This window comes from Takifugu flavidus, chromosome 14 (genome assembly GCF_003711565.1).
Source record: "Takifugu flavidus isolate HTHZ2018 chromosome 14, ASM371156v2, whole genome shotgun sequence".
In the NCBI taxonomy this organism is placed as follows: domain Eukaryota; kingdom Metazoa; phylum Chordata; class Actinopteri; order Tetraodontiformes; family Tetraodontidae; genus Takifugu; species Takifugu flavidus.
This window is the reverse complement of record NC_079533.1, coordinates 2437410-2452232: the sequence shown is the minus strand read 5'-3', so window position 1 is coordinate 2452232 and position 14823 is coordinate 2437410. Positions and strand designations below refer to the sequence as shown.

The window sequence follows — 14823 nt, the reverse complement described above, 5'->3', positions numbered from 1 at the left end:
AAAGGATGACAGAAGCGGCAGAACCTCAGTCTACCTCTGCCAGATTAGTCGCCTGAGGCGCGTACAGGACATCATGTTCTAGGATGTTCTCCAGGTATGGACTGTGCCGTTAGCGACAGAGCAACCGTGATGTCTCGCCGCAAAAGGTAAATCAGCCCTTTAATATCCCGCCATCAAATGGACAAACTATTTTAAGTGCCATCTGCTGGCTGCAAAAATGAGCCTCCAGAATGTTCAGGAGAGGCCAGAAACCCTCAAAAAGATGCTCGTCAAGGACTGGTCCGGTGCAGATGAGACCTGATCAATTAAATGCTGTCAGTTAGTCAATTTAATATCAAATTAGTAACAATCAGTGGGTTTAACCATCACACATGCCTCATTGGGGTTTGAGAGGAACAACCGCAGAATCTAAACGTGCATCTAAGGGATGACGGGTGGATCACAAATGGAAGAATGACAAATGGATGGACTTTAGTGATTACCAGACATCTGCTGGGCTTCCTTTTTTCACATGTTACAGACAAAACAGTCCCCTTCCTGTGCTGTGATGGCACTGAGTCATTTCCTGCTTGCTTAGCATTGTGCTAATCTCTGTAATTGGCATGCGCTAATCTTTCCCCAAAAGCTTTCTGCAGTGGAAACCAAGAATCAGAGCGTCTCAGGTTAATGTCTGATAGTGCTGAGGTGGTCCACTGAGGGATTTTAGGTGCCCCCCCCCCTGCTATTTCCTGCTTCTTATTAATGTCTGTGTCGTGCTGTACTGACGTGCAGGTGCAGGGTACAGATGGAGCTGGTAATCTGACTGCAACACTCCTTTTTCTGATTCCAGAGGGGCGATATTCATCCTTGCATAACGCTTACTGTAGACTGGACCCATTTACAGTCAGCATAGTTACAGATGACGTGAACTCTGCTGCCTCGTGTCTGTGTTTCTGAAGCAAAATCAGTGGTGCAGATTTATACGGACGGATAAAACTTGGAATCGATTCAAGACCTTCCTGAATTTCTCCTCCAGTAATGAGGAAACCTGTTGTGAGAACAATGTCCTTGGCCCCTGGAGATGCATGGCTAATGGCTAATGTATCATACCATTCTTCCCTACTTACCTTGCTATGATAAGCAGCTTTGCTTTTAGACTTTCAAAGCATTATGACAAGGAGTATCCTGTCTAAAATTTAATAATCACCAGACAAAAAACAAAACCGGATTACGATTTGTCGGCAGGCTAAATCTCCTTCTGGACTCGCCCATCACGTTATCAGCTCCTGAGTCACTAGCAACCCACAGACCCAAATTCTTAGTGATGACGACGTTCTGCTGCCTGATTCTCCAGTTTCCTGGTCCAAGCTGAATATCTTCTCACCGGCCCCCCCGTTTCCAACGTTTCTGCAGCCGCAACAATGAGCAACCGGTGACTGCATGGGAAAACACAATATTATGCTAATACGGCGATGTTGCGGATTGACGTTCGTGCTGATTGGAATTAGTGCCTTTATCCTTTTACCACCTACACAACAAGAGCTTTAGGTCTCTTGTAACATTACGGAGTCAGTGGTAATTTGTAGTCTAACTAAATAGCTGTTGTTGTGACAAAATGTCCTTATTTTTTAGGGGTGGAATGATTATGACCCGAGCAGTCATTACGCTGGGGAGACAATTGAGAAGAGAGCAAGTGTTAAATAAGGAGACAGCCTGCTGCTGGGGGCCGCTGATATGTTGCTGCCCTCATTTGTCAGCTTTACACACCGTCTAGCAACAGTCAAAAGTTAAAGCTTGACTTCCTTCCAGGTCGCTTGTTTTGCTGTTCCAGCCTTGTTTGGCTAATGTTCTGTCTCTCTTTCTCCTGCAGGCATGCAGAAATTTGTGACAGAAGGACAACACTTGGAACTGACAGCCATCACCAAAGAGCAGTCCGGATCATATGAATGCATTGCTTCTAATGACATCTCAAGCCCGGATGTCAGGATAGTGCAAGTCACCGTCAACTGTAAGAGCCAAAACCTGCACACGTGGAAGCGCACAGGGCGTTTGGTGTGGACAGGGTGGACAACAAATGTTTATTTTAGGAGGAAAACCCTTCAGGGGTGGGCAAATCCAGTCCTTGAGGGCCGGATTCAAGCCAGACTTTCTGTCCTACAGGTAAACACTTTCATTTCCAGCCAGGTTTTGCATCCTACCAGGCAGGGACTGTTTTCACCGAGGTAATTGGAACCCTAGGTGAAAGTGTTTACCTGTAGGACAGAAAGTCTGGCTTGAATCCGGCCCTCGAGGACTGGATTCGCCCACCCCTGCTAAACTAATACTTGAGATTTTTGAACACATAGCCTTTTCCTGTAGGAATCTGTTAGCCCAAATATCTTGACTTATTTACCCACAGTTGTTAGCAAACGTTCCCCAAATGTGTCCCGTTCGTGAGAGAGCCCACCTCATCACGCCAACATCGGTGGGGTGTCCTGAAGCCCTGCTTTCTTTGATTGGGACCTCTTGTTTCTAATCCTACTCACACTCTCTGCAGGAGACGGTTGTCACATTTAGTTCACAGCCAGAAATTCCTTCAGTTTCCTTTTTTAATGTTGCTTCTTTTGAAAGGCACATCCAGTTGTTGGTGATGTCACTGTTGGTCCACATTCTGTCCAACTAATGAGTGTAGTTACTGCGGTTACAAGGTGGTTGCGTAAGTGTGCTCGCCCTTTCACGCAGAGCAAGCGCACTTATGCAACCGGCTTGTTTATTCATTTTTTGTTACTCCGCATAAAAGATTTCATCCTGTTAAAGGTCAAGGTTGTTAAGGAGGAAAGGGGGACATGGCCGCTCTTTGTTTCATTGTATTTTTTTTTTACGAAACAAAAACCGGCATTTTAAGGTGGGTGAGTAGATCTTTTATGTTGGGACTGTTGGGACAAAACAATACAGACAAATCTGAGCTGTTTTGGAAAATAATGAAGCCTAAAGTCAGAGTTTTTTCGCTTGATTGTACTATTTTGTTTTCTGTATCCTGATTATTGACCCACTGAGGTGTCTTCTGTCTTCTAGATCCCCCCTTCATTTCTAAAGCGAGAGGTACGGGTACCAGAGTGGGACAAAAAGGGATCCTCCAGTGTGAAGCCTCTGCTGTTCCAAGGGCAGATTTTGAGTGGTACAAAGAGGACCGCAGGTGAAGTCTCTCGCTCAGCTCTCTTTTATCTGCGGCATCATTTGAAATGATTATGAGCCAGAAGGCTGAAGGGAAGAAACTTTAGATTTATTACAAAAGGGGGAAAAACAAAGCCAGAAGGGCTCATTTGAGATAAGTGATGTTTGTGCTCACGTTTTTGTTTAAAATACAATTTCCATTTTCGATTTAATGAGATAAGCTTAATGCTCTGTATTTTTGCTCACCCTGGGCAAACTATTTCAGTTTTAATCACATTACAATATTTAAATATCATCTCCACTCAATGGAAAACAAGCAGTACCACCAAAGGCAACTATTATTATTATTATTATTATTATTATTATTATTATTATTATTATTATTATTATTATTATTACTACTACTACTACTACTACTACTACTACTACTACTACTACTATTATTATTATTATGATCACATTATGTAATAGAGCACTTTGATGTCACTTTAGTTGCCAACTGTTGTTTTGCAGAGATGCGTATGTATGTGTGTGTGTATGTGTGCGTGTGTGTGTGTGTGTGTGTGTATGTATGTGTTTGTGTGTGTGTGTGTGTGTGTGTGTGTGTATGGAGGATTTGGTTGATTTTCTGTATTAATTCTGTTCTCCTCTTCCAGGCTCTTCAATGGGCTAAACGGAGTCAAGATTGAGAACCAAGGTAAACAATCAATGCTCGTCTTTTTCAACGTGTCAGAGCAGGACTATGGGAACTACACCTGCGTTGCCATGAACACCATGGGGATGACTAATGCCAGCATAATTCTGTATGGTAAGTGTGTTCAAAGAAACAATAAAAAATGAACAGATGTCAGTTATATTTAAAGATGGTTCCTTCAAACGGACTCCTTAGACTGCTGCTAGCGGCCGTGCTCCTAAACTAAAGCTTTGTGTGGCATAAAAGGAACCCAGTGTGCAAACTGGCCTATCTTTGTCATGCCGGTTTCCATGGTAATCCCATTGTTAATGTAAGGCTGAGGAAATCAGCCCCACGTAGATGCAAATAGCTGATGACGGATCTCGCTGAGGTAAAGAACGGAATCTGCTGTATTCCCGCAGGTCCTGGTGCAATCCACGATGTGAACGGGGCTGCAGCGGCGACCCGGTGCTCCAGCTACCTCTTCTCGTCTGTGATGCTGCTGCAGCTGCTGAAGTTCTAACGAGAACCACGAGAACCGCCGAGCGCCGCTCAGCGTTGAACACCAACAACAGACTGTCCAATAAGAAAAATGGAGACTGGAGAGAGCCAGCGGTCCTCCTTTAGTTTTCTGTGTGTCTTTCTGGCTCTGTTCTCTGTTGGTTCTCCGAGCGTGACAGACGTCAATCTGAAGAAAGAAAAAAAATTCTAATCATGCACTAATTAAACGGTGGTAGAACTACAAGTTTGTGTCGCCCCCAACTTTTTTGTATTTGAAAGGGAAAAAAAGTTTAAAAAATATACATACATATATATATACATGTACCGTTGATAGTTGACTGTTTATTGCCCAATAATGAAGTGTACATTCAGATTATTATTATTATTATTATGATTATTATTATTACTGTGTCCTGTTCAATATCTGTATAATACCTTTTTCTTTTGGTTTGTTTGGTTTAGTTTTCGGTTGTTCTTTTTTAAGTAAAGGACAAAAAAGGAAAAAATGCAATGTAATTGTTGAACCTTACTGTATTTTTACAGTTGTATGCAAAAGTTACAGATCCTTAACGATCCAGTTCAGAAAAAATCACCAACCACGATTTCTCAGGCAAGGTCCTACAGCATACTGCATCTTTTTATTTCATCTCCGGTGTGTATAGAAAGTATGTACAGCAAAATCTTGTGTTGTTTTTCAAAATGCACACGTCCTCAAAGCGGCATCAGAGCAGCTTTATGGCATATTCACATCAGAAGGGGATGTTTGAGAGGAGACTTAATGGGGCTTTAGTGTTTGTCACTATGCAGCTTTCTTCGTTGAACTGACTTCTTAAATTACACGTTTCCACTTTGAATTGATTTAATGTGCAGGTAGTGGTTTCCACTGGGCACCAGGTTAGTGGGAGGTTTAATGGGATCAATAAACATGCAGGCAGCCAAACAAATCTCCTAAAGCTGCTTCCAATACAGTCAAATCTGGTGGAATTTGAAAATGTTGAGCTCCCTCAGTGCAACGCGTCAGACAGCAGCTCTTTCCAAAGGGCCACGACAGGTCGTCGTATTTATTCCGGTCATTCTCCAGAATTTCCAAATGTGTGGTTCAATGCCCCTGCGGTGAGGTGGACGCCTCTCCCCGCTCTCAATGAGCCACTGATTTGAGCATTTCACAGTGTGATTACGATCAAAGAAGGTGTGTCTTTTTTTAAATCCGATACCACACTTGTGGACGATGAAGCGGCGGGCACGCTCGGCCATCACACCAGGAAACTGAGTTCCCAGAAGGCTCCCGCTAACTGTTGCCGGCTGAATGTTCTGTAGAGCTGTTATGAAGCCATTTTTTCAGGTGAAACGATGTTATGCTAACCTGGTTTGCCCAGAGACAAATGGTAGATGCTCTGCAGCGGTGATTGTAATGTTTTGTGGTCAGTAGATGCATTAAAGGGGTCATTTTTGAGTCTGCCTTTGGAAAATTCCAGTGATGCGTCTTACACCTAAGCACAAGTGATTGATGATGTGATGTTCTGCTGTTGTTCAGTTGACACCTGTGCAAATCTATGGGGGTAAGACAAGGGGATGAGATGTATGTGGGAATGCTTTTGTTGTACTCACGTTATGTGATTGTAAATGGTGAACCAGTCAGCTGTAAACCACCACAGAATGAGGGTTTGCAACAAAAAAATAAAAAAAGAACATGAATTACCAAGTCAAAATATACAAATATGTGAGATCCAAATGCCTCATGGGAAAGAATTGTTGCAACATTTATTTTCTTTCCAGCTAGATGAAAGTATATGAAGTATTGATGTCAACAAGCTTGAATTAATTTGTTTTAAATACCCATTAAAGGTTAACTGACACTGCTGAAATAGGTGTATGTGTGTGTATGGCATTATGGACAGCAATGTTGTTTTTTAATACAAATAAAGAATGTCGCTAGTTTTGAAATAATGAAAAGATTTTTTTAAAAATGAAACAGCAAAATCCATACAAGTGAGAGTAAAAAGTCTGTAGCTAAATTCCACAATATTCAGTTTGCATGTCTGCATTTAATGCTGCTAAAGGAATTGAGCCAGAGAGAAAGATTATATGCATAAAAGTCAGGAAATTCCCCAGAAAAGTGGAATTAAATGATCAATGGGAAAGGCTGACATTTACGGGCAAAAATCAATAAATATTTACAGAGAGACCGCTGATGAAATCAGGAGCAAAAATGTGTGGGGGACATAAATGAAACCACTTTATCCACATCAAAACACAGCAGGAACATTTCAGATTTATGAAAAGCTCCCGGTTTATAGACCAGAGAGCCACTCTGATCCACACTAAACCAAACAGTGCAGGGCTCTGATCCAAACCCCCCAAGCAGTCTAGAATTCTCAGCCAGACTTCTAATATGTGGGGAGAGAAAGGCTTTTATGTAGAAGAGAGGGGGCAAAAAACAATGAGACACAGGTAGCCATCAGACAGGAAAGAAGGCAGGATATTAGGAAGAGAAAGAGAGAAAGACGACAGGAAAAGCTGGTATACAGGAGCAGGAAGCTAACAAGTGGCACGGAAAAGAAATGGCTTTTTTCATGGGATGGAACTAAACTGAGTTGTATTTCTGTGGGACGTTTTTAAGCGTGACGGCAGCGTGATGGGGCTGAAGTGGCCGCCTGTCAGTGGCCCTGCAGGATGATGAACGCCAACAATGTTCCAATTACAACACAAACTCTATTGCTTGGCTGAAGAGGAAATCAAAGTCACCTTCCTGTCTTTTCCTCAGACTAAAGTCAGTGAAGACGAAGAAAAAAAACGTGAAATTGCTTTTGGAGAAATATAACCAGTCTAATATAATCAAATAATGTCTCGTTGAGGAGCCTTTATATTCAATACAAGTGCTGTAAAAGCGTTCTCCGGAGGGCTGATGATATCCAGTGTGTCATCTGGCTGTACGCAATAATACTTAATCTTGTTTTGAGTGAAAGTTTCAAAATAACTTGGTTATTGTCTGTTTCAACTCTTCACTATCCTTTAGCACTGATGTGACAGCTCAACACGCATCAGGAGACCTTTCTTTGTAAGAAGTGAGGCCACGCCATCCACTGGCATGTGGACATGCTTCATTTCACTGGTCTTCACAGAGTTTTGGCATGTTGTTGTTACCAAAAATGCCCCCACACACTCCGACATCACTGGACGTTGCTCCAGTGACCAGTGGGTACCGACCAAATCAGCATTCTCCAATTCTGAAGTTAATGAGGACTCACATTTCGAAGCAATCGATCTATACTATACTTTTTTTAAGGAAAGAACTAACTTTGGGCAGAGAACCCGATTTTAGGCGCATCTGCGCGACCTGATCTTCTAAAAGTGGAGCGAGAAAGACGGAGTTGTGAGAACCATTTTGAGGGGCTGCTCTCAGTTTAGAAGCGAGAGGAGAATTAACAAGGATGCTTGTTTACACTGGTCAGGCCAAACAGGGCGTATGAAAGCTGAGCCTCCAGCATTTTCCATTTTCCAGTTGTTGATGTTGTTCAATGTCTCTGCCTCTTACCCAGCGACTGCTGGGAAAGCTTCCAGCTTCCCCTGATTAGGAATAAGAGGCAGTTAACATTAAAGCGAGGCTGGACAGAGTCCAGAGAGATATCATTAAATAAGAAAATCATTCACTGCTTGTTCGGCTCCCTGTTAAGCCTAAAAGCTCCTTAGAAATATGCAGCAACATGACACATCCTGATTTCCCTCCACTCACGGTGTCTTTAAAGCTGAGGAAACACCTCCTCTTTGGTCCCCTGCAATTCACCATGTTTGAACGCATGTAATCCATCTGAAGGCCGATCACAAGAATGCAGAGGCCATTAGGAGAGGCAGCGTGGAGCTGAAGCTCGCGGAACATTGGACTTCTCAGCGTGTGACCGGCACATGCATGAAAACTCTGTGTCGCTCTATTTCCCCTTAAGGGGGAGGATCTGGGCTAAAGATTCCTGAGAAAGATCCAGTGATGGCACCAAAGAAGGTTGCGAGGGCCTTTTATTACAAACCTTGGGTCAGACATCAGTCCGGCCACAAACTCCCCCAACATGCAAACAAAGATCACAATGATGCACAAAAGTGGATCATTTCTGAAGGTGATCCGGCCAGCAAGGGGAGGGTAACTGGTAACAGGTAACATCCTGCCATCCACCTACAGAAGATGGTAATGGCGTTTCTCAATCAATCAATCAATCAATCAATCAACAAATCGATCAATCAATCAACCAACAAATCAATCATATAATCAATCAATCAATCTTTATTTATAGAGCGTACAATCAAAATACAAAATTGTTTCTTGGTGCTTTCCAGAATCCCAGGGCCTGACCACCAACAAGCATCAGTGGCAGGAAAAACTCCCCTTTAACAGGAAGAAACCTTGAGCGGGACCAGGTTCATTTAGGGGGACCCTCCTGCTGATGGGGGGGCTGGGTAGAGAGAGAGGAGAAGGGGGAGGACAGGTAGAGGAGAGGGATGGGGAGGAGAGGAGAGGAGAGGAGAGGAGAGGAGAGAGAGGAGAGGAGAGGAGGAGAGGAGAGGAGAGGAAACCATGACCCACTGGGGTGACAGAGGCCTGTCAGGTGATCATGTTTCCAGACCCCGCCAGCCTCGGCCTATAGCAGCATAACTAAGATGTTAACCTAATCGTTAGACGACCCCCTAAGTATGATAATTTGTCTGTCTAAAATAGTAAATGCAACCACAGAATTAGTGATGAAAAGCTTTTTGAGAGAGGAAGGTTTTAAGTCTGATCTTAAAAGTAGAGATGGAATCAGCCTCCCGTACCTGGACAGGGAGCTGGTTCCACAGCTCAATGCTCGGCCCCCTATTCTGCCTCTAGAGACTCTGGGGACCACAAGTACACCAGCATTCTGAGAGCGGAGCGGTCTATTGGGATGATAAGGTGTCACTAGCTCCTCCAGGTAGGATGGAGCTAGGCCTCTGAAGACCTTATAGGTCAGAAGAAGAATTTTAAAAAATTATTCTAAATTTAATGGGCAGCCAAGGAAGAGACGCCAGTACAGGAGTTATGTGATCTCTTTTGTCAATACCTGTCAGAACTCTGGCTGCAGCATTTTGGATCACCTGGAGACTTCTTAAAGAGTTGTTTGGACACCCTGATAATAAAGAATTACAATAGTCCAGCCTGGAAATAACAAATGCTGGACTAACTTTTCAGCATCATGCCACGTCAGTAGTTTCCTAATCCTTGTGATGTTTCTCAGGTGAAAAAAGGCACTTCTAGAGACTAATTTAATGTGTGAGTTAAAGGACCTATTTTGGTCAAAAGTTTCTCCAAGATTCCTCACAGAGAGACTGGATGTTAATGAGATACCATCTAGAGTAATAATGTGAGCTAATCTATCCCTGAGAGGTTCAGGACCAAACACCATGACCTCAGTTTTTTCCTGAATTAAGGAAAAGGAAATTTGAAGACATCCAAGACTTTATGTCTTTAATTCAGGTCTGAAGCTTCACTAACTGCTCTGTCTCCTCCAGTTTCATGGATGGATATAGAGAGGCACCATCCCGGGTGGGATGGATACCGTCTCTTCTAATCAGACCAGGTTTTCCCCAAAAACTGTTCCAATCGTCTACTTATGACACCTGGTTTTCGGGGCACCACCGTGACAGCCAGCGACGAAGCAACGCCATGAGACGAAACATTTCATCGCAGGCCAGACTGGGGAGGGGACCAGAGAATGCTACGGAGTCCGACATTGTTTTTGCGTAATCACAGTCCAGCGAAGGGCATGTGCTCTTCTCTTCTCCACTTAACAATGTTGCTGCTGTTACTCTCCTGCCACTGAGCGACTGACGTTAATATAACACCTTGATGAACAGTCCTTTAAACGCTACATTTAACCCATATGTACCCTTAAGTTTTGCCCATAAAACCTTTAAAACAAAAACGAACCAATTAATTAAAATAAGAGCAGTTATTTACAATAGAACCTCGGTTTAAGACGAGTGGGCTTTGAGATTTGGATTTTCCCTCCATTTTGTCATTTTCCATTGAAGTCTATGTGGGAGAGGAGAGTCTACTATCACACAAACTACAGTTTTCTATTGTTAAATTTACCAGTACTTTATAAAATGACAACGGGTGAGAGAGGGATTGTGGGTAAAGGGATATCATGTCTTTGATCTTTGAACATGATAGACAAATATATTTAAAAAAAAACCTTTGGTGCTTTGGTATGAAAGGACAGAGTCTAACATAGGTCATTTTATTCAGTATTTGTGAGGATTGGGGTAATAGAGAAACCGGTCTACAATTTGACATTACATGTTTGCCAGGAGGTTTTAAAATAGGAATAACTTTGGCTGTTTCATTCTGCTTGGAGATAGTCTGGTTTATAGAGTCATAACAGACATTCTACTCAGCACTACACAAAAGATGGCATTCGGGTAAGTTTTGATCAATTCAATTATTTGGCAAGGAAATTTACATTAGCTAAAAATAAAATGTCTGGCCTTGTAGAGAGGCTTTTGGCAAAATGGTGGATCTGATTGACTTTCTCTGTAACGAGTTTTTTAGGGTCTGAGCATTGGACAAGTTATGTTTTTATTATATACCCTTACCCATGCACAAAAAATCAAGACAATTCGCACATACATGAGGCGTGGTGAAAAGTTTGATATTGCTGTTTGGAAATGAACATGAAATAATTTTGTTTTGAGAATAGAGTGACAACAGATATAGGTAGACAAAATTGGCAGACAAGATCTACAAAAAATGTGACCCATGTCCCCAAATCAACCGGAAGTCCTGTATATCCCTTTTATTGCTGTTCTACTGCAGCTTTATGAATGAATCAGCTTATAATGTTTCTGCAACAAAACTAGAAATTATGGGTTATTTTAATGGTGTAAGGTGAGAAATATCAGGAATCTTATATCTTTGGATACAGTTGTTAGGGTGGCTTATTCCTTTAGTAAATGGGGCACTGTGCAGTGAGGGTAAGCTTAAGGTGATCAATGAAGACAACCTTGATAAATTGCCTGTTATGCTGGATAATTAATAATGACTAAAACTTGTCATTAGATAAGTGTTTCCCTAGAGTTTCTGTCCTCCATTTTGATTTAAAAGGAGACTTCTCTTAATCTTTTTTCTCCGCTCTTCCAACATATCAGCTACCAACATTGCTGTCCATATCCATCCACATACGAGGACAACATCGTGGAAATTGGAAGCATACTCTATTCCAGACAAACCAATTATCAGGTGCAGTCCATTCTGGGAGAGGGTTCATTTGGCAAAGTAGTCAAATGTATAAGACTGAAAGACAACAAGACTGTGGCAGTCAAAGTCATAAAGAAAAAAGGAGATTACTATGATCGTGTAGAGAAGGAAGTATGTAATAGCAACTTTTGTTCCTATTTGCCCTTGTATATGGTTTAATTAAGGTGAACCTTGACATTTGTCTCCTTAGATACAAGCCCTGCTAAAGCTCAAAAGTCTGGATCCGGAAATATGCAACATTGTCCAGATTCATGCAGCCTTTTTTGACAGAGGATATTTCTGTTTTGTCTTTGAATACCTGGACAAAAGTCTCTTTGACTTCATGGCGGAGAACAATTTTCGTCCTCTGCCTCTAAAGACAATCAGATTTATTGTCCAACAGGTACGTCTCGCTGCACTTCCTTTTTCATTAATAGCACTTTGATCTAATGTTGAAAAAGTATTCTGAAAGTGTTTTATTCGCTTTAAGCTTGCAATTGCACTTCAATCTCTGAGGAGCGTGGGACTAGCACATTGTGACATAAAGCTGGACAATATTATGCTAGTGGACCATGAAAAGCAGCCTTTCAAAATCAAACTCATCGACTTTGGCGTTGCCAGGGTTGCATCCAGTATACCACAGGGCTCAATTATACAGGTTCTCTGTTACAGGTAATTATTTTTACAAATGTTTAAAATCATGAAAATCTATAAATAACCAACTGTAAAAAGCAAATTAACACCCTTTTATAGGTCTCCAGAGGTCCTTTTGGGTCTTCCTTTGACAGAGGCTGTTGACATGTGGACTCTGGGCTGTTTGGCTGGAATGTTACATCTTGGGAATCGGCTGTTTGATGGGGACAATGAGTTTGATGTGGTAAGTATATTTGTAGTATTTGTAGTTTACTTCATTCCTTTCTTCGGACTTTTCTGCAACATAAACTTTTTTTTGGTGAATATTGTGACGTGGTGTTTTCTTTACCCACAGATGAGGTACATAGTGGAGCTATTCGGTCAACCACCAAATCGAATGCTGGATGCAGGGAAAAAAACAAAGCAATACTTTAAGAAAAGCATGTGTGCATGGAATCGAACATGGAAACTAAAGGTATCTGTGGTAGTTTGTCTAAGATATTTCTTACGGTCTCTCATTTTTCCCAAATTAATAGGTAGGAATGTTTATTTTATTGTCCTTAACTCATTTTCTGTTATCTGTTTAGACAGGCTACAGTAGAGGAGGACATTTGCTTCTGGATTCTTTGGATGACATTTTAAGCGTATGTTTTTCCAGTTTTAATTTGTTATTCACATCAATGGAACAACACTTTCTCTAAAGCATAAAGAATATATTTACAGGGTAATTAACTACTTTAAATTTTTTTTTTTGTTCCAGGCCTTCCCTAATAAAGGCAGCGAAAATCCAGAACTTAGTCGTTTTGTTAACATGTTAAAAAAAATGCTTGACCTTGATCCTGCTACGCGCATTACCCCAGCTCAACTGTTGCAACATAGTTTTCTGACAAACACTGAGTAAGTCTACACAAAGATCATTCATTTCAGTCCTAAAAGCCTTGATTTATCCATTTGAAAAAATGGCAGGATCTCAGATAATTATTTATCAAGTATTTGTTGTCTTGAAGGGTGGGGACAACCTCTAAAGAGCCAGAGGTTACTGCCATCAAGGAAAAAGGACAGACTTTACAGTCACATTGTGAAAACCCCCAGCAGAACAAAGAGAGCCAGTTAAAAACAGGGTGGAAAAGAAATCATTGCTCTAAAGATGATGACCCAACTTTCCACGACTCCAAGCGGCCTAAAATTCAGTTAAAGGTGACACCACGAAAGGACACACAAATAAATGCTGGGAGTTCCATTGTTCCAAGGCTGCCTGATGGGATGGATGGTGGGTCTCATTGCTCCACCTCGATGGCCGTGCCCAGGATCAGCCGAAAAGCTTTGAAAAGAAGAAGGCAATACAGAGGCAGTAAAGGAGAGAAAAAGTAACAGACTCCCTGAACAAATATGTTTGGGGTACAGTCCCATCTGGTCTTTCAATCGCATATTCACCCTGAATTACAATAAAGGAAGCTGATTTCATTATATTAAACATTAGTTTCTGTTTTTTCAAGACCATAAAGTGTTAACAGAAAATCAAACAACAAATTGGTGCATTCAAATAAATCTAATTATTATTTGGGAACCTATTCCCTTGTTTTGTTGTGCCTGAGAAAAGTTGACCGATTTTTACTTTGTCCCATTTACTCTGCCTCTTGTTGCGCACAAAATTGAAGTAACAATATTTTATATGTTTTTTCAAATATTTATTCTTAGAAGATAAAAAATATTGCAAAACTATCCCCAAACTACTTGTAACCAACTATTTTTAATTAATCCTGCACAATCATCAACACAATCATTCTTAGCAGATGTATGTGTTGCTCTCACCAGTGTTTTCAGTGTAAATCACCATAGTAATTATACAGAAAATAATCAGCCACCTTCTGTCAGTGTTTCTTTTTTCATCTGCTACTATAAACTAAAATCAGTCCCCATCACAATTAACGTCACCCTCACATGGACACGAAATAAATTTATCAGTCAAACAATCTTTATATATATAGCGTCTGTTCCAAACAAAATTGTTTCTACAGAATCCCAGGGCCTGACCGCCAACAAGCAACACTGGCAGGAAAAACTCCCCTTTAACAGGAAGAAACCTTGAGCAGGACCAGGTTCATATAGGGGGACCCTCCTGCTGATGGGGGGGGGCGCGGTTGAAAGAGAGGAGAAGGGGGAGGACAGGTAGAGGAGAGAATAGGTAGAGATAATAGAAATCAATCAATCAATTAATCAATCAATCAATAAGGGAAGAAGGGATATGTGGATCTAAAACACTGTGATTCTTGGTTAATTTGACCACAGTGCTGAAAATAAATCTGGAGTTATTCTGGCTTCTTCAATTAAAGAAGAAAAATAAGATGTTCTAGCCTTGTGGAGGGCCTTTTTGAAAACTACCAGACAGTCATTCCAGGCTAAATGGTAGCTATCAATTTTACAAGAATACACTTCCTTTCTAGTCTTCGCACTTTCTCTTGAGGGTCCTAATGTGTGAATTATACCAGGGGCGCACCTCCTCTGATTTACTATTCTCTTTTTTTATGGGGGCAACAGAATCAAGCGTGATTCTCAGTGAGGCTGTTGCACCTTCAGCAAGAGAATCGACCTCGGCAGGGCTACGATTATAATGACTGATCCCTGGAGAGTCTCGGGCTCTTGG

At 41.5% G+C, this 14823-nt stretch overlaps 2 protein-coding genes across 4 annotated transcripts in view; both read left to right on the top strand.

Moving 5' to 3' along the window:
• Positions 1-6171, top strand: part of opcml (opioid binding protein/cell adhesion molecule-like) — a 155315-nt gene extending 149144 nt beyond the window's left edge. For both annotated transcript variants that reach the window (XM_057054320.1, XM_057054319.1), the window contains 4 exons: positions 1850-1987; positions 3034-3154; positions 3789-3940; positions 4228-6171. In XM_057054320.1, coding sequence (XP_056910300.1) covers positions 1850-1987; positions 3034-3154; positions 3789-3940; positions 4228-4328 — 512 coding nt within the window. In that variant the 3' untranslated portion in view covers positions 4329-6171. The remainder of the gene's footprint in view (positions 1-1849; positions 1988-3033; positions 3155-3788; positions 3941-4227) is intronic.
• Positions 6172-11467: 5296 nt separating this feature from the next.
• On the top strand, positions 11468-13633 carry LOC130537657 (homeodomain-interacting protein kinase 4-like). 2 transcript variants are annotated; one of them, XM_057054600.1, is made up of 7 exons: positions 11468-11678; positions 11758-12218; positions 12300-12423; positions 12535-12654; positions 12767-12823; positions 12940-13076; positions 13187-13633. In XM_057054600.1, exons 2-7 carry the CDS (start codon positions 12106-12108, stop codon positions 13548-13550), a joined length of 915 nt encoding a protein of 304 aa, XP_056910580.1. In that variant the 5' UTR covers positions 11468-11678; positions 11758-12105; the 3' UTR covers positions 13551-13633. The 2 variants fall into 2 exon arrangements, with proteins under 2 accessions (XP_056910580.1, XP_056910581.1); XM_057054601.1 differs by lacking the exons at positions 12940-13076; positions 13187-13633 and having other exon boundaries at positions 12767-12933.
• The last annotated feature ends 1190 nt before the right edge of the window (positions 13634-14823 follow it).

Excerpts from the sequence above, each read along its gene's own strand:
- LOC130537657 (XM_057054600.1), top strand. The coding sequence starts at position 12,106 with ATGCTAGTGGACCATGAAAAGCAGCCTTTCAAAATCAAACTCATCGAC. Across the intron at positions 12,219-12,299 it reads ATACAGGTTCTCTGTTACAG|GTCTCCAGAGGTCCTTTTGG; the intron begins GTAATTATTTTT and ends ACCCTTTTATAG. Across the intron at positions 12,824-12,939 it reads CTTTGGATGACATTTTAAGC|GCCTTCCCTAATAAAGGCAG; the intron begins GTATGTTTTTCC and ends TTTTTGTTCCAG.